The sequence below is a fragment of the Giraffa tippelskirchi genome, chromosome X, assembly GCF_054371585.1.
Source record: "Giraffa tippelskirchi isolate mGirTip1 chromosome X, T2T-mGirTip1v1.2.pri, whole genome shotgun sequence".
Lineage (NCBI taxonomy): Eukaryota > Metazoa > Chordata > Mammalia > Artiodactyla > Giraffidae > Giraffa > Giraffa tippelskirchi.
Window position 1 is genome coordinate 100,030,206 of NC_137289.1, and position 18,899 is coordinate 100,049,104.

An 18,899-nucleotide genomic window follows, 5' to 3' on the forward strand; every position below is an offset into this window, starting at 1 on the left:
ATAAAACACCTAGAAAAAGCCATAGGACAAAACCTGCATGACACTGAATTTAACAGTGATTTCTTAGGTATAACACCAAAAGCACATGCAATGAAAGTAAAAAGCAAAAACAAAACAACAAAAAACCCCCACAAAAACCAAACTGGGACTTCATCAAAATTAAAACCTTTTTTTCACATAAAATGACACTATCAACACAGTGAAAAGCACCTCATGGAATGGGAGAAAATAATCTACAAATCATTTATGGTAAGGAATTAATATCCAGAATATATTAAGAACTCCTGTAACTCAACAACAAAACACAAACCAGATTAAAAAATAGGCTCTGCCTTATCCTTAGAAGCTCTAGGCTAGAGAGAGAAAGAAACCATCAGGCAACCAAGGGGGGAAAAAAGTACCAGGCTATCTAGAGAAAATGTGAAGAGTTGCTCCAGGCCAATGAGAAGAATTAGACAAGAAATACACAGATGTGTCAGCCTGCTGAGAAATACCAGCTGGCAACACCTTACTTCTTTGAGATTGGGGAATGGCTTCATCTCTACCCTTTTACCTCAAAGGGAAATCTATGCCAAAAATAATTCGACAAATGGAGGACACACAGTTTACTTGTAACTGAAGTGAAACGCAGACTCTCTTTGAGCCTTGGTTGCTTTGAATATTGAAAAATCCTGTTCAGTATGGGTGATCACCAAAAAACAATCTAAAGCCATCTACATATGTCACAACTGAGACAAACTGTGGAGTCTGCTGTCAAATAAAATGTACTGTTTTGGGGAAAAAAATGTACTGTTTTGGGAAAAGGACCTGAACAGACACTTTTCTAAAGAAGACATGTGGCCAACAGGCACACGAAAGATGCTCAACATTGCTAAACAACAGAAAAATGTAAATCAAAACCATGAGATTTCATTTCATACTCATTAGGTTGGCTAGTATCAAAAAACTATAAAATAACAAGAGTTGGTGAGGATGCAGAGAATTTGTTGGTTGGAATGCAAAATGGTGTAGTTGCTGTGGATAATATAATAGTTCCTCAAAAAATTAAAAACAGAACTACCAAATGATCTAGCAAATCCTATATTTGGGTAGATGACAAAAAAAACTGAAAGCTGTGTCTCAGGTATGATCTCACTTTAAAGTCAAACTCAGAACCAGAGAGTAGAATGGTGATTATCAGGGGCTGGGGGACATTGTGGAGATGCTGGTCAAAGGGTACAAACTTTCAGTTATAAGATGAACAAATTCTGGGATCTAATGTATAACGTGTTAACTATAATTAGCTAGTTACATATATTATATATAAAAATACTGTTATATATCAAAAATTTATTAAGAGAGTAGATCTTAAGTGTTTTCAATATACACAAATGCAGAGTCTGGAGGACACATCCATGTTTGTAGCAGCACCATTCATAAAGGGAAGCAACTAAAAATGTCTATCAATAACAAAATGAAGTTTATATATACACTGGACTATTATTCAGGATTAAAAGCAGAAGAAAATTATGACATGCTACAACATGGATGAATCTTGAGAACATCATGCTAAGCAAATTAAGTCAGTTATACAAAGAAAAATACCTTATGACTTCAAGTTACATGACATACCTAGAATAGTCAAAATTCAAGACAGAAAGTAGAATGGTGGTTACCAGGGTCTGATAGGGAGAAGGGAATTGAAAGCTGTTTAAAGTGTAGAGTTTCAGTTTTGCAAGATGAAGAGAGTTCTGGAGATGGTTTTCACAACAATGTGATGTACTAAACGCTATTAAACTATATACTTAGAAACGGCTAAATTGGTAAATATCATGTTATGTCTATTTTACCACTATTTAAAGCAACTTCATTTTTTGGGCAAAATTCAAGCAATGAACTACAGGTCAACCATGCTTAAAATATACAACTATCAAGCCTGACAAAGGAAAAAAAAATACATGGTGAAACAATACCAGATTGTGTTAAAATCCACCTCCAAAGCTTTCTTGGAGATACATTTTCCCTTCCAAAAAACTCGTATGTTAGAACTACATAGCAAACTCAGGAAAAAAGAACACTTTGACTTTTCCATGAGAAATAACATGGCACACTATTAGTCACAAAATCCACTTGCAGTACATAATCACAAATTTCTTCATTATGTTTTAGTTGAAGGGGAGACCATGGTAAAAACATGTATATAGAAGTAACACAAAATTGATTTCTAAAAGAAATGAAAATATTTGGTCAGATGCTTCTTACCAATATGGATTTGCAGACACCTGCAACAGCCTGACAGGCTGCAGATGTGGGAAAGTCAATGGGCAGATTGGGAAGACCCAATATGGTAACCAAAGGCAAGAGTCCTTTCTGATTCACAAATTCCTGGCAGTGGTCATCAGTTGTATTGTTGCTCAGAATAGATTCCACAAATTTCATCTGGGTAATGAAAATTTCAAAAAAAGTTAGAGCCTGACACTTGGAACTAAAATGCTAGCTTGGAATAAGGACAAGGGTAACCTTATAGTCATGAAATCAGTATTTTCTAGGATAATCAGGTAAACAGGGATAGGCATATTATATGAAACTTCAACATTCAGAAAATAAGGAGTAATTACAACTTCTTTCCAATCTATCTTTTCAGCTACACCTCAAGTCACATAATTTGAGAGCACAGAGAGGCTTGCACATGGCCACACCATGAATTAGTGACAGAATCAGGTTTAACCTCTTAATTTGTTTGTTTATGGCTTCTTGCATGACAATGTGGTGCCTCTCCCTGGAAGTAAACATCATAGATACTTTCCTTCAAATGTGCTCATAATGCAAATGAAACTTAGAATCCTGGAACAGTGATTCCGACCAAACGAAGCATTCTGTAAGGGTAAGAAAGTAAAATATGGCCAACAAACACACAGCCAAAAGAGAAACCATCTTTGGACGTCTTGTCTGGAAGTGCTTATTGGGCTAGAACAAATGCTAAGTGGGCTTCCCCTTACAGATAACTCTGGGAAAATTCCAACTCTTTTTCCTGTGAGACACACAGGAAGTTAAAAGAAAACACCACATTAAATTTTTCTTTTTTTGGTAAAAGAGAAAGAAGTTAATGATAAAAATGGCAAGTAATGGGAAAAAAATACGTTGGGACACATTCAAAGAACATAATACTAGATTGGCCTAACAAAGCCCATTCTCCTCCTGTTTGGTTTCCCAAGGGAAATGAATAGAAAACTGGGACTCTTCAAAAAAGGGATTGCTAGCTAAGTTTTGGCAAATCAATCTCACAGAACAAGTTTTGGACATCTTTCCCCACTGCTCTGAAGTTTAAGGGCCCCAGTAAAATTAAAGTCATCAGATTATTTGGTAACCCCACAGATTTTTCAGAAAAACACACATCTTTACTCAGTTTGCCCTACCATTAATCTTACCACATTAAGGATGTAATCCATGAGGGGAATAGGAATACGCTCCTCTGTACCAACAACCCTGTTAAGGGAGAAAAGAGTGAGTTACACAGAAATTCACAATACCAGTGTAAGAGAACAAAGAGAAGAAAGGGAAATAATGAAATTCTAGGCTTTTCTCTCAGTTAAGACATATCCTTTAGTATACAACACAGAAAAAAAGGAAAAGAGGTGAAATCAATTCTGAAGGTAGGTCTCCTAGCCTGAGAAGGCTGAGAGCACAAAAGGAAAAACCAAGCTTTCACAAACACAGCATTTGTACGTATCTCAAAAGAAACTTCTAAATTAGGCAAACTACTGTAAGATGAATTCATCAATACGAAAATATTAAAAATAAGCAAGGTCAATTAAGAGACTATTTAAATATTTGCTTGAAGAAAGGAGCTAGAAAGAAAGAAATACACAAACATCTTCACATGTTCTTACATCAGATTTAAAGTTATAAAGAGCAGGAAACGGAATTTAATTTTAGTCAAGATTCCATGCTTAGATTTATCAATCATTCAGAACAGATGAAGTTAGTCCAAGATGGAGACTACACCCAAGGCCGCCTTTTCTAATAAGCTTTTCCTGAACTATCCATAGATTATGATAATGTCCTTTTGCTTCAGATGCTTCAATGGTGCATTGAAGATAAGAAGGCTGCAATAATGCCATAGCTGCAGAAAATGCAGTCTTTAGCCCATCTTGGCTTTTGTAAGAAATAAACAGAGGGAAAAAACCCCACAAAGTAAAACAAAATCTAACTAAAAGATAAACCCTAGGAAAGGACAAAACTTGAGGCAAATAAAGAAAATTTTGGATATAGGCCTTTGGGAGAAAAGGGCAGAGATGGAAGAAGGGAAAGTAGGGGGAGAAGGCAGAAAAATTGGCAAGAAACTAGTAGTTTTCACCTCTGAGCAAGATAAAATGTGAACAAAGATTTGCCAGGCATAAGGATATTTGGCAGCAAAATGGAGACTAGGCAAAGAGAGTGGAGAGTCATGACGAATGGCTTTAGAGCTAAAATATCCAGAGCGAGAGCTTGGGTAGGATGCTGTGAACATGCTCAATGAAGAATCTGGGGAAGAACTTTGTACAAAGGCAGGACCTATATATATGCCAGGAGTGAAAGGATTCCCTGGGAAGACTGCAAACCTTTCCCTGACTATAAACTTCCTCCTCAGAACCACTGCTACTTACACCAATTATATACCACCCCAGCCTGAGTGCACCTTCTTGAGAGAGAATCTCTACAACTAAGAATTACAGGTGTGGCTCTAGCCCAGGGAGATACCTGCCCCTTTGCAGAAGCCAAATAAAAGAGCCAAAGTAACTATCATGAAATGGGACTTAGGTACTTTCTCCACTTGTTAGATGGAAATTGGGGAGAACAAGAGAGAAAACATACCAACAGTGGTTCTTAAACTCCAAGAACAAACTTGTTCAGTAACTAATTTGCTCCCTATCATCAACTTTTTGCCTTCCAGGCTCAGGACATCATATAGGAATAATAAAAATGATCAACTGAGAAATCCCCCTAACTGGTTTTAAGGAAATCCTAACTTCATATATAACTTTGACCCATAGCATCTTTGAAACAATGAAAGACTTCATTCATATAATGAACGAAATAATTTACCTTAACTGTCAAATTAAAAACTTTTGCTTCTTCCCCTTCTCCAAAACAAACATTCCCAAATTTAATTTTACATGTGTATTTAGGATGCTGGAGCCTGTAATCAGATGTAGAGGAGGATTCCAATTGAGTGTCACAGTACACGGGTATAGGACAAGAGATGTCATGTTTTGGCTTTTTGGGGGGAGGGGAGCGGATGGGTGGGTAGGAAAATCAGGTCTTTCTTCCCACTTCCGAGGAGACAAAGCTGCCTTTGGCAAAAAGAGCTCTTCCAGTGGGCCACAATTCAGGTAACTGCTTCTCTGCATTTGATGCCTTTAAACTCAGACAGTTTTCATTCAAGTTTCAAAGGGCACATGGATTTATATAACCCATTTCTTTCAAGTTGTTCAGGGTAGGTGGTTAAGTTAGGCAAAATAAATAGAATCAATCACAAAAATAAACCATGGTGCCCAATTGAAAAGCTTGGTTACTTACTGGCAAGTATATTCACCCCTAGCAATGTCAGTTTAGCTGAGCTCAAACAATTTAGAAGGCAGAAGAAAGGGGCCAACAAATAAGTATTTAGTTCTACTTGTGGTGAATGTCTTTGAATGTAGAACAGAGCTCCATGTATTTGGGGTCGATTGTAGAGCCTAAGTTTCCTTATTCCAGATTTCTAGCACAAATCATGTGTCTCGAGATCAAATACAATCACTTTTTTCAAATACTGCTGATTTCAGTGAAAAAAAAAAAAAAACAACAAGGGAAAAGAACACTGTTTTAGTCTAGAAAAAAACCGAAAACTTTAAAGTTTATCAACAGGCAAATGGATAAATGCTGTAGTATATTCATACAATGGAATACTACTAAGCAACAAAAACAACATACTGATAGACAACATGGATGAATCTAAAAAACACACTATGCAACAAAAGCCAAAAAAAAGAAAGTATATACATTAGGTATGATATACATGTAAGACTTCGCTTATTCTATTTATATGTTCTAGAACAGGCAAACTTGTTCTATGAATGACAGAAATAAGATAGGCAGCTGCCTCATTTTAAGGCAGGGAAATAGGAAATGCAAAATTAATTAATGCAAAAAAAAATTACCTATCATTTAAGGCACTGGAAAACAGATGGAGGCATGGGAGACAAGAATTTATCTGGGGTTTCATTGAAGAATTTTGCATAGGGTGGGAGAGGGATAAAAACAATACTTTTGAGGAGGGGGTAGCACACACTGCAAACTTTTCTACCATGACAACTATCTGGGATAGGGAGATAAAAGAATTTGCCTTTACAAAAATAAGCAAATGGGACCTAATTAAACTTAAAAGCTTTTGCATCACGAAGGGAACTATAAGCAAGGTGAAAAGACAGCCTTCAGAATGGGAGAAAATAATAGCAAACGAAGCAACTGACAAATAATTAATCTCAAAAATATACAAGCAGCTCCTGCAGCTCAATTCCAGAAAAATAAACGACCCAATCAAAAAATGGGCCAAGAACTAAACAGACATTTCTCCAAAGAAGACATACAGATGGCTAACAAATATATGAAAAGATGCTCAATATCACTCATTATCAGAGAAATGCAAATCAAAACCACAATGAGGTACCATCTCATGCAGGTCAGAATGGCTGCTATCAAAAAGTCTACAAACAATAAATGCTGGAGAGGGTACAAGGAAAAGGGAACCCTCTTACACTGTTGGTGGGAATACAAACTAGTACAGCCACTATGGAGAACAGTGTGGAGATTCCTTAAAAAACTGGAAATAGAACTGCCATACGGCCTGGCAATCCCACTGCTGGGCATACACACCAAGGAAACCAGAACTGAAAGAGACACGTGTACCCCCATGTTCATCACAGCACTGTTTACAATAGCAACCTAGATGTCCATTGGCAGACAAATGGATAAGAAAGCTGTGGTACATATACACAATGGAATATCACTCAGCTATTAAAAAGAATGCATTTGAATCGGTTCTAATGAGGTGGATGAAACTGGAGCCTATTATAGAGTGAAGTAAGCCAGAAAGAAAAACACCAATACAGTATATTAACGCATATAGATGGAATTTAGAAAGTTAGTAACGATGACCCTATATGTGAGACAGCAAAAGAGACACAGATGTAAAGAACAGACTTTTGGATGCTGTGGGAGAAGGCGAGGGTGGGATGATTTGAGAGAATAGCATTGAAACATGTATATTATCATATGTGAAATAGATCACCAGTCCAGTTCGATGCATGAGATAGTGTGCTCAGGGCTGGTGCACTGGGATGACCCTGAGGGATGGGATGGGGAGGGAGGTCTGGGGGGGGGTTCAGGATGGGGAACACATGTACACCCATGGCTGATTCATGTCAGTGTATGGCAAAAACCACTACAATATTGTGAAGTAATCAGCCTCCAATTAAAAGAAATAAATTTAAAAAAAGGAAGTTGCCTTTAATAGATAGTGGTTTTCAAAATGTAAGTTGAGTTTAGGTAGTCTTTTGCATTCTCTCTCAGCCCTAATAATCCTCATATGACCCAAATGAAGCTTGTGAAGGTGGCAGAAGTGGAAAAGTATACATGTATCAATATTTGTGAGATTCTAAGATTAGCAGACCCTGGGCATTAGGGTACATGGGCTTCAGTAGTTGTGACTCCTAGGGTCTAGAGCACAGGCTCAATAGTTGTGGCACACGGGCTTAGTTGCTCTGTGGCATGTGGGATCTTGCTGTATCAGGGATCTAACCTGTGTCTAGCATTGGTAGGTGGATTCTTTACCACGGAGCCACCAGGGAAGCCCTCTAATCTGATACTCTTGATTCATTCTATCAACCACTAAAAAAAGTTATTGACTGATTATCTACTATATACAAAGTGATTGGGATACACTGTTGAATGAGACATTGTCCTTGCCTTTGGGGAAGTATACAGATTAGTGGGGGAAACCATTAGAGAATATATAAATAATTTTAACAAAACTGTTGGGAGAAAATTTCCAGTAAGAATAAGGTATTTGAGTTAAACTTGCAGGAATTTGGCAGATGGAAAAGGAGAGATAATTTGGGGATGGGGATAAATATGAAGCTAATATACAGTGACACATGATATTCCAAGAAAAGTATGCAGAGTGAAGACATTTGAGGACTTGAAAAAACGTCAATTTGTCAAGGCAGCTTAAAATCTGGGCATGTTAGACAAAAGATAAAAGGAGTCTAGGTAGAAAAGTTATATGCAGATGAATGTGCACAGCTTGACTCAAAACCACCACCAATACTAACATTCAAGAAATCATTCCCTCGTTTGTTGTCAGGAAAGAGAACTCTATCCCAGCAGGATGGCTGACAATGCAGGATGTGGCAATGAAGCACTAAGATTCCAACTCGTTTGCAAGTGAAGTCCTGCAATCTTTTAGGGTATCCTCCTTTTCCAGAAAGAGAACATTTTAATCAAAACAGAAGAAGGTGGCATTAGATGAAGGCAGGGTTGCCTTCTCAGACAAGGAAAATATATCTGACCAAGAAAGCAACACACTTATTACTTTTCTAGAGTTTCAAGATGGGATACTTGTTTTGGATTCTAGACCTTCACTCCTGGTGTCTATTCCACCATAATCTTAAGTCCCAAGTCACTCTTCAAGATCAGCTCAAACCCATTCATACCCACACCTAAGATGACCATGATTTTCTCAAAAAAAGTCTATATATACACCAAAAGAGCACTTATTAAATAAGTGAATGCATGACTGTCCAGAGGCATCACACCTACTTCTAGTATGAAAGTAATTAAGAGTTATAGCAACAGCTATTGCTTTTCATCCCTTGCATGAAAACATGGTAAGGTCAAAGAACCAGGTCCACCAGCAGTCTTTATCATCTCTATCCCCATCTTACCATCCAGGAAATCAATTTTTATATAGAATAAACCTCAAATAAATAGAAGAAGGAAAATCTACCTTGTCTGACAACAATCATATAGTACATTCCAAAGCCTTCTGATTTATCTGGAATGAAGAGATCAGATAAACAAAGACCAATCAATAAATCCCTGTAACTCCTAAAAATTTCTTAGGAGATATATGCTCTCTTATGGAAATAGTCAAGCAGTAAATGATGTGGAATACCAAATCAACAAAGGGAAATCCTCTGAGGAAGGCCATTTAATTTGATATATTGAATTCTGTTTGAATTTCATGAACAGCATTTAGGAAAGCAAGCTTGCTAAGGCAACCAAAACAAACACCAAAGCACAAATGACACACAAGAATCAAAGAAAGAAAAATTATAAGACATTTTGGGCTGGAAGAACCTTACAACCAAATCTAATTCAACTCTCTCATTTTTAACAGGTGAAAACAACATGCTCAAGATCACAAGGCTAGAGAACTTGTCTTGTGAACACTTACTGCTGATTAGGCTCAGTTTCATTCTGCTGGGTAGAATTAAAGCTCTGCATGGCCTGTACTTCCTCTTCCTCCTCATCCTCACTAGAGGCCTCTTCTGCAGCATGGTTAGATCTTGGGGGAGGAGCAGTGGCAGTGCCATCTGCCTTCTGGATTGATGGCTTCTGACAGATGTATTTAGGGTCTCTTCCAAGATTACAGATTTCTTCAAGTAACTGAAAGGCAAAGGAAACAAGATTATTTATTAGTAATTAAGGAATGGGGAGATGATTAACATTTTGGGAACACTTTCTATGTGCTATATACAGAAGTGCAAAAACACTTTTGTTGTTTGTTCAGTTGCCTAGTCATGTCTGACTTTTTGCAACCCCATGAACTGTAGCATGCCAGGCCTCCCCGTCTCTCACCATCTCCTGAAGTTTGCCCAAATTCATGTCCATTGCATCAGTGATGCCATCCAGCCATCTCATCCTGACGCCCTCTTCTTCTAAAATACTTTAACTAAATATTATATACACTATTTCTGGCATGTAGCCATTAATTTCATTTTACAAGAAGGAAATTGGAAGTCTTATGAATTTAAATAACTTCTTCAGGATCACATGGCTGTTAAGTGATCGACTGACTGACCTGACTCCATGTTCTAACTCACCAACCACCAGTAACTCATATACCAGTTTCAATAATCCTAAGAGACAATCAGTAAATGTGAAATAAAAAAAACCCCAACAAAAACCCAAGCAAAAAAGATTAGAAAGGGTAATATGCTTTTACAAACAGAAGCTAAGGCTTGGCAACTTCTTAATAGCCTATAAAAGAAACCAATACTTAAGTGACTTTTTTAGGGGGGAGGGGCAAAGGATCAACCCAAGGACTTGGAGGAAATGAGGCAGACATAATCCTCTTATAGGCACAGTCTAAGAATCCAAATGACCTCCAGTATGCCATGCCTTTTCCTAAAAACTCCCACTCCACTGCTCTCTCATGCCCATGGTCATGGCCGTATCACTTCCCACCTTGATGATTGCAGTTGTTGCATCTGTTTTGAGGGTAGGCTGATGTCTCATGAGCTCATCTACAGCACTTCCCAGGTTGGAGGCAGTATCCCCTTAAAGCCAAAAATGGAACGGTTAGACTGTAGAAAATAGAGCTTGAACTATTTTTTTTTTGGTGCCAATTTAAGGAGGAAAAGAGAAACTGAGTTGGTGGTTGTGATTTTCTAATGTCATGCTTTCTCAAATGAACTCATACCAACCTCTACAACCAAATGACTGGAGAGGAGTCTAGTAAACACATTTAAAAGTAACCATGTATGCTACGTTATACCCTAGTACTCTCTACTGTCAAGGTCTGAGTTAGTATTGAAGAGTGAAGAGAGAGTGAGAAAAGAAACAAGCATAAACCGTTAACTCTGACTGCCCTGATAAAGGATGATAATGGCTAAAACGCTACAGTGGTGACAAAGCACATTTTTGAAAACTGGGTTCCTTCTGAAACTCTACCTTATTGCTATGCCTCAGTGATCTGGTCTCAAATACACTGAGAAGGAAATCTATTCATTTGTGACTATCTTAGGGACTTGGATATTAGAACAGACGATTACCAGGATCTCTTGTTGCTAAACACTAGATAGTAGACCTGAAAATCTCCTGCTGGTTATCTAATATCTATTCCTCACCAACGCTGTAACAGTACATTTAACAGTGAACTGCTGAGAAGTAAGGAAATATTATGAACACAGGTAAAGGATGAAATATTCTTTTCTACCTGCAATAGAATGTATGGCGATAATTCCCAATGAACACACACCTAGCCAGAGACATGAAGTGAGATCAAGGAAGAAACAGTTTCCTTGCCAATTGGTGGCTCGGAAATCACCTCAATCTTGGCACAACAGCAAACCAATTATTTACTGTAAGGCAAATTCTCATGAATTACCTAGAGGATCAGAACTCCTCCTCCTCCGCATAGCTGGGAGGTAATCTGGAGACAGGAGAACTTTGAAGAGACGTTCAAAAGGCTGACACTGTACAAATGACTGCAGACCTCGGGCATTCAAGCAGAGTGCACTGAATACATTTGGGAGGGAGCCAAGGACTTCACGGGTAGCAGGAACCTAGAGAGAAGATAAAGTGAGCCTGAAGACATTTCCCAGGTAGACTTGGGAAAACTTTGGCCAAGGATACTGCACAGAGAGATAAAAAGAATCTTGATGACCAGATCCCAATAGTTTCTTTTCCTTTTAAAATACTTTTTATTTTATACTGGAGTATAGTTGATTAACAATGTTGTGAGTTTCAGGTGCACAGCAAAGTGATTCAGTTATACATACATATGTATCTACTCTTTATCAGATTTCTTTTCCCATTTAGGTTGTTCCATAATAGTGAGCAGATTTCCCTGTTATATAGTAGATCCTTATTGGTTATCCACTTAAACTACAGCAGTGTATACATGTTATTCCCATACTCCCTAACTATCCCTTCCCCTCATCCTCCAATAGTTTCAATACTGCATATAGAAGACAAGAGAGAATTTTCATGCCATAAGACTGGTTTTTGTGTGTGTGTATATTTTATGAAAAGGGGTTATGCACTGAGCATTCTTTACAGAGCAGCAGAAAGGACTCACGTCTTTGATAAGCAGTGCATGTAGCATGACATCTGTCAATCCATTGTCCTGGAGTGAGGAAAGCAATGATGGTTCTTGAAATACAAACACAGTCACCACTTCAGTAGCTAAAACGAGATGAGAAATATAAGAAACAGAGATTCTTCACAAGTATTAAAAGCAAAACTCCAAAGGTTCAAACAAAACAAAGTAACAGCACCACACATAAAAAAAAATCCCAGAACTCAATGTACAACATTTAAACGCACACAATTAGCATGAAGTAAAAGTTCTTAGTACTGCTCATCAGAGGTTGATCACTATTAGGAATTTAGTGGTTAATCTTTAAGATTTGTATGGAGCAATGTATAGCCATGACAATTATATATAGTTAATAATATTGTATTGACTAGTATAAATATACTAAGAGAGTAGATTTCAGATTCTCTCATCACACAAAAAAAGGGAACTGTATGAGGAGATAATGCTTAACTGTAGAAATCATTTCACTATGTACATGAAATTGTGTTGTACACCTTAAATACATAAAATTTAAGAAAAAAAATATGAATAAAAACTGAAATTTTAATTTTTATAAGAATGAGGTTAACTTCATTTTTCAATTGTAATACACATGATATAATCCCCTTTATCTTTCCCATTTCACTACAACTCATTCAATTTGAATGTTTGCATACCGTTCCACTATATACATGTACCACCCTGTATACAAACCAGTCCATAGTAGGAAAAACTGATAAATTTAAAAATAAACTCTTTTTTTTGTATACTTATGCAGGAAAAAAATGTATGATGGGGTTGTGAGTTTGCTGGGTTAAAATGAATCTAAACTTATAGATGAAAATGGACAAAATATCTTCTAAAAAGCCTTTTCAGCAATTTAAAAATACCAGCAATGTTAAAGAGTCCTTGGGTATTAATCTGATCAATTTTTGACAATATTCAGAAATGTGCCCTAAGACTTCTATTAATGATTCTAGAATTAGGCAAAAACTCTATGCAAGAGGAAACAGTATAGCATTATTGCATTCATTAAAGAGTAACCAAAAGAGAAGCCACAAAAAATACTTAGTAACAAAAAAAGCAGAATTTAGTGAAACTACAAGCAAAAAGCACAAATAATTAAAACCAATAACCAGTCTTCAGAAAGGACTGAAAAAAGTTTACAAACTTAAGGGAAATCTACTAAAGAAAAGAGTAATATATATTAGCAATGAAAAAAGACTTAACTGGATTCAGAACAAATAAAATTTTAGAAACTATGTGAAGTGCATGATGAAGTGCAGTGCTTTTATGCTGCTAAGTCGCTTCAGTCGTGTCCGACTCTGTGTGGCCCCATAGACGGCAGCCCACCAGGCTCCGCCGTCCCTGGGATTCTCCAGGCAAGAATACTGGAGTGGGTTGCCATTTCCTTCTCCAATGCATGAAAGGGAAAAGTGAAAGTGAAGTTGCTCAGTCGTGTCCGACTCTTAGCGACCCCATGGACGGTAGCCTACCAGGCTCCTCCGTCCATGGGATTTTCCAGGCAAGAGTACTGGAGTGGGGTGCCACTGCCTTCTCCAGTGCTTTTATAAGATGTCTTAAAAATCAACTCTCAAGAAATAACAGCAGATTAGACTATTACAAGAATTTTTAAAATAAAAAATACTACCAGGTAACAAAGGAATCAAGCCGATTCTAGACATGTTATTAAATCTTTGAAAGTGAAAGAAAGTGAAGTCGCTCAGTCGTGTCCGACTCTTTGCAATCCCATGGACTGTAGCCCACCAGGCTCCTGTGTCCATGGGATTCTCCAGGCAAGAATACTGGAGTGGGTTGCCATTCCCTTCTCCAAGAGGATCTTCCCAACCCAGGGATCGAACCTGGGTCTCCTGCATTGTAGGGAAATGCTTTACAGTCTGAGCCATTAAAACAAGGCTTTCTAACACATGAGTTTTTTTTAAAGTTTACTTTTAAAACTTAACAAGGAAAGTACATGCATATACGATATCCATAAGCCATGTATAAAACAAACTCATAATCGCTGACACCTAAGAAAAGAAACCAGAGGATTTTCAGTTCAAGACAGTGAACAGAACTCCTCTCATCAAATGCTAATGAAATGGCAGAGCCATGACAATTACTGGGACCAAGAGTTGTGAATGGCCTTTGCTATTTCTGATGAGGTATATAAACTTATGGAAATAAGTCCGTTTTTGGGTTTCTATTGGTATATGAAAAACTCTTCAATAGACATTCATTTGTACAAATTCCTTAGAATTTAGATTCTAAGGAGCTATTAAAATTGAGGATTCAGCCTGGGCTGTGGGTGCGATGGAGAGAGATATGATCATCATGGGCCTGCAAGTTTCTTATGTGCCTGTCCCTGTGCACAGCCTTTGCCTTGAGCAAGCCCACAGAAAAGAAGGACCATGTACATCATGAACCTCAGCTCAGTGACAAAGTTCACAATGATGCTCAGAGTTTTGAGCAAAAACCTTTGATCAGCTGACGCCAGAAGAGAGCAAGGAAAGACTTGGAAAAGATTTTAAGTAAAACAGATGGCGGCAAGGACAGGTTTGTCTCTGTGGATGAGCTCAAAGACTGGATTAAATTTGCACAAAAGCGCTGGATTTACGAGGACGTAGAGTGGCAGTGGAAGGGGCATGACCTCAACGAGGACGGCCTCGTTTCCTGGGAGGAGTATAAAAATGCCAACTACGGCTATGTTTTAGATGATCCAGACCCTGATGATGGATTTAACTATAAGCAGATGATGGTCAGAGATGAGCAGAGGTTTAAAATGGCAGACAAGGATGGAGACCTCATTGCCACAAAGGAAGAATTCACAGCTTTTCTGCACCCCAAGGAGTATGACTACATGAAGGATATAGTAGTACAGGAAACAATGGAAGATATAGATAAGAATGCTGATGGTTTCATTGATCTGGAGGAGTATATTGGTGATATGCAGAGCCACGACGGAAATGCTGATAAGCCAGAGTGGGTCAAGACGGAGAGAGAACAGTTTGTTGAGTTTCCAGATAAGAACTATGATGGGAAGATGGATAAGGAAGAGACCAAAGACTGGATCCTCCCCTCAGATTATGACCATGCTGAGGCAGAAGCCAGGCACCTGGTCTATAAATCAGACCAAAACAAGGATGGCAAGCTTACCAAGGAGGAGATTGTTGTTAAGTATGATTTATTTGTGGGCAGCCAGGCCACAGATTTTGGTGAGGCCTTAGTATGACATGATGAGTTCTGAGCTGCAGACAGAGGAACCCACATTTCTTCAAAAGTAATTTATTTTTACAGCTTCTGGTTTCACATGAAATTGCGCTACTGAGACTGTTATTACAAACTTTTTAAGACATGAAAAGTTCTAACAGAAATGATTCCGTCCCCATTCCTCCTCCTCTCTGAGGGACAGGAGGAAAACCGTGCTTCTGAGGAACAACTCTAATTAGTACACTTGTGTTTGTAGATTTAGACTTTGTATTATGTATAACATGTGTGTTTATTTTTGTATTTGTTCTCTGGTTGGGAGTATGATATGAAGGATCAACATCCTCAACTCACACTTGTAGGCAAACATTAGCCCTTCACTCTTTCTCAACACTTATCATGTAATTTTTTTATAATTTTGACTTAAGTCTAAGCCTGAGATCAATAAGAAATGTTCAGGAGAGAAAAAAGGGAAGAAATATTCCCCACAATTTATATTTAGAGAGATAACACTTAAACTTGCTATTGAAAAGTATATTTCGTAAGTAGTAGTAGCCACATGTTCCATTCAGTTGCTTCATGTCCAGGTCCTAGCATTATCTGGGCAAGGACAGATCCCTGTGCTATAAGAAAGCTTGACTCAACTTCATTCATCCCCCCCCCTTCCCTGTAGGACTAGCTGTTTGCTAATTTTGTCTAATTTTGTCAAGCACAGCTGTGGTGGGAAAAGTTGGGGCCAGTGTCTTGAATATCAATCAAGTAGTGAGTGTGATCTCTTTACAGAGATATAAACAGAAACAGCTGGAAAACTAAAGAAAAAATCCAAGTGTTCTTAGGGCACGTGCTTTTTTCTGGGTATGCATCTACTGAAGTGCTCAAGCCTGTCTTTATTCAATCAGTAAGTGCCCCATTCAGCTCCTATTTGCCCAGGTGTTCCAAGGAACTAATCTTGCTTTCACTGCAGTCAAAATGTGCTCCTTTCCAATCGTGTCATTGAAAGTGCCTTTAATGAGAGAAATGGTCACTGAATGAGGATTCTCTTAAGAAACCCTAAGATAAAGAGAAAGTAGATGATTTGGACCACCTTAAATGAAAGCTTAGAACCTCCTGTTGTGGTGGGGATTTTTTTCTTCCCTTTCTCTTTTGGATAGTGGTTCAATAGCAGTGTTAGTTAGGGGCTTGGCTGCAGTGTTCTTACCTTGTGGGCTGATTTCTTAAAACCACATGCTGCTGAATTTACCAGGGATCCTCATACCTCAGAATGTTAACCACTTACTACCAGGCCTGTTCTTGTGTCAGCTGAGGAGGCTGAGCTAAGGCTCAGAGATGAGAGGGCTCTTTGGTTTGAGGACCATCGCTCACCCTTCCTGCCTTTGACCCATCCCTCCCTATGTCCCCATCTCCCCGCTGTCAAAAAAACATTTATCATGGATCAACATTGCCAGTCCTTATCAAGAAGAGGGACATTGTAGAAAGAGCTGAAGAAACCATCTCTGTTTCCAACTCACCTATATTTTACATAACAAGAAACTGCCTTTTTTTTCATCCCTTTCATACACATGGACCTCTTTTGAGAAGAATTATGTATTCCAAGTTTTTAGCCCTCAGGTTACTAAGACAAATATATATATATAACCTTTATTATTTCATATATCTTTCCAGATAATACATTCAGGTGGTGCTGGGTGATTATTATAATCTGAACCTAGGTGTATCCTTTGGTCTTCCACGATCATGTTAAGGTGGGCTACTTGGCCTGGTAAAAAGCCAGATATCATGTAACTTCACCCTGGCCTTTGCATTGAGCTCTTGAGAGTGGATACATTCTTTGAACCCCAGTGTACGGAAATGGAAATTCTCTGCCTTCCAGATTCCCCATTGTATTGTTAAGAAGACCAGGGATAATTAATAATGCCACCAACCCTGGCTTGGAGAGGGCACAGCACAAATTGCGTGGCAGGAGAGCCTCACAGGTCACTACGTACAGAGAACCCAGGCCTTATGTTAAAGTCATGCACCTAGAAAGCAAACCTCCATCTGCTAAGACAGTGACTTTGGATGCTGGGTGCTCATCAGTAAGCATTTGTACTCTAATGACCCTCCTGGCTGAGAAGGCAATGGCACCCCACTCCAGTACTCTTGCCTGGAAAATCCCATGGACGGAGGAGCCTGGTAGGCTACAGTCCATGGGGTCGCTGAGAGTCGGACACGACTGAGCGACTTCACTTTCACTGTTCCCTTTCATACACTGGAGAAGGAAATGGCAACCCACTCCAGTATTCTTGCCTGGAGAATCCCGGGGACGGCGGAGCTTGGTGGACTGCCATCTATGGGGTTGCACAGAGTCGGACACGACTGAAGCAACTTAGCAGCAGCAGCAGCAGCAGACCCTCCTGGATTTTTTTTTTTTTTTTTGGTTTAAATCAAGCCTGAGGCTGGTGAACAGTAGTTACACACCCACATTGTATGTTCTGTGAATGCTAGCTATCTTGAATTTGGCTACTGGTTATTATTTTTTATAGAGTGTAAACCAAGTTTTATATTCTATAATGCAAACAGGTATCTATCTGTTTCTAAATAAAACTGTTTACATTCAAAATAAATAAATAAATAAAACTGAGTATTCATAAACTAAAATTAGTGTTCTATCATCAAGTCTGTTCTCTTGAGGAGATCTAACTGTAATGCTGCACACAATGCTACTGTGCAACAGGGTCATTTTGAGGAGGCCTAACTATAATGCTGCATCACAATGCTACTGTGCAAGGGGGACAGTTTAAATACTTTAAAATTAATAGATAATTAAGAATTAGAATGAACACAGAAAAACCAATTAGCTTCAGATGGAACTAAACAACTAACTCTTGAAAGAATTTAGATAACTCTTTAAAATCAAATTCTAGAATCCACAAGCCCATAAAATAGCAACAATCCAAAACAAATGGTCTCTTAAAAATAAGGTAATAGTTGGCTATCAGAAACTAAAAAACTGTAAAAAACAAAAACTAAAGATTTGATAATGCAACAGGCACCTTGAAAGATTATACAGAGAAATTCTCTCAGAAAGTTAAGTGATATAAGATCAATATGGTCGGCTAAGAACAGGGCATATACGGACTTGAACAGATTAAACTGTGGCAAAGCTAAAACAGGAGATGAGAGAGAAGAAAGGGCAGTTGAGGAAGTTAAAGGGAACATAGTTGGGCATAAAAGAGTGCCAGAAGAGCCAGAGGTAGAATTTGGGAGGAGGCAGTCTTTACTTAGTGGGTTTCAGCATGGACAGCAGCAGGACATTACAACCTCACCAAGTGCTTCCTCACTTACTTCCCCTTCAGGTTCTTCCTAGTCTTCCACCAACTGGCTACAAAAGGGAGCAGTGGGGCATCTTTTTACCTTTTACATTGGGGCTCATCACTATCTTTGGTGTTACAGGCACAAGTTTAGGCATCTTCATTCTGTAACAGATTCATCTTATAGAGGCTACACAGGTAACAGCCTAACTCCTGGCCAACTACATAAACCAAACAGCTCAGGTCTTAGAAGCCCTTAATGAGGGACAAAGCAATCTACTTGCTATGATAATTGATAACGAATGAGCATTACACTACCT

At 38.4% G+C, this 18,899-nt stretch overlaps 1 protein-coding gene and 1 pseudogene across 1 annotated transcript in view; one reads left to right on the forward strand and one right to left on the reverse strand.

Annotated features, from left to right (window-relative positions):
- The window catches only part of HUWE1 (HECT, UBA and WWE domain containing E3 ubiquitin protein ligase 1), a 166,418-nt gene that overhangs the window by 67,921 nt on the left and 79,598 nt on the right, over positions 1 to 18,899 (reverse strand). Inside the window, exons 20-25 of the mRNA XM_081565454.1 lie at positions 12,083 to 12,189; positions 11,390 to 11,567; positions 10,468 to 10,559; positions 9,455 to 9,666; positions 3,408 to 3,465; positions 2,242 to 2,418 (exon numbers count right to left, since the gene is read on the reverse strand). Coding sequence (XP_081421580.1) covers positions 2,242 to 2,418; positions 3,408 to 3,465; positions 9,455 to 9,666; positions 10,468 to 10,559; positions 11,390 to 11,567; positions 12,083 to 12,189 — 824 coding nt within the window. The remainder of the gene's footprint in view (positions 1 to 2,241; positions 2,419 to 3,407; positions 3,466 to 9,454; positions 9,667 to 10,467; positions 10,560 to 11,389; positions 11,568 to 12,082; positions 12,190 to 18,899) is intronic.
- On the forward strand, positions 14,386 to 15,407 carry LOC145536334 (calumenin pseudogene; annotated as a pseudogene).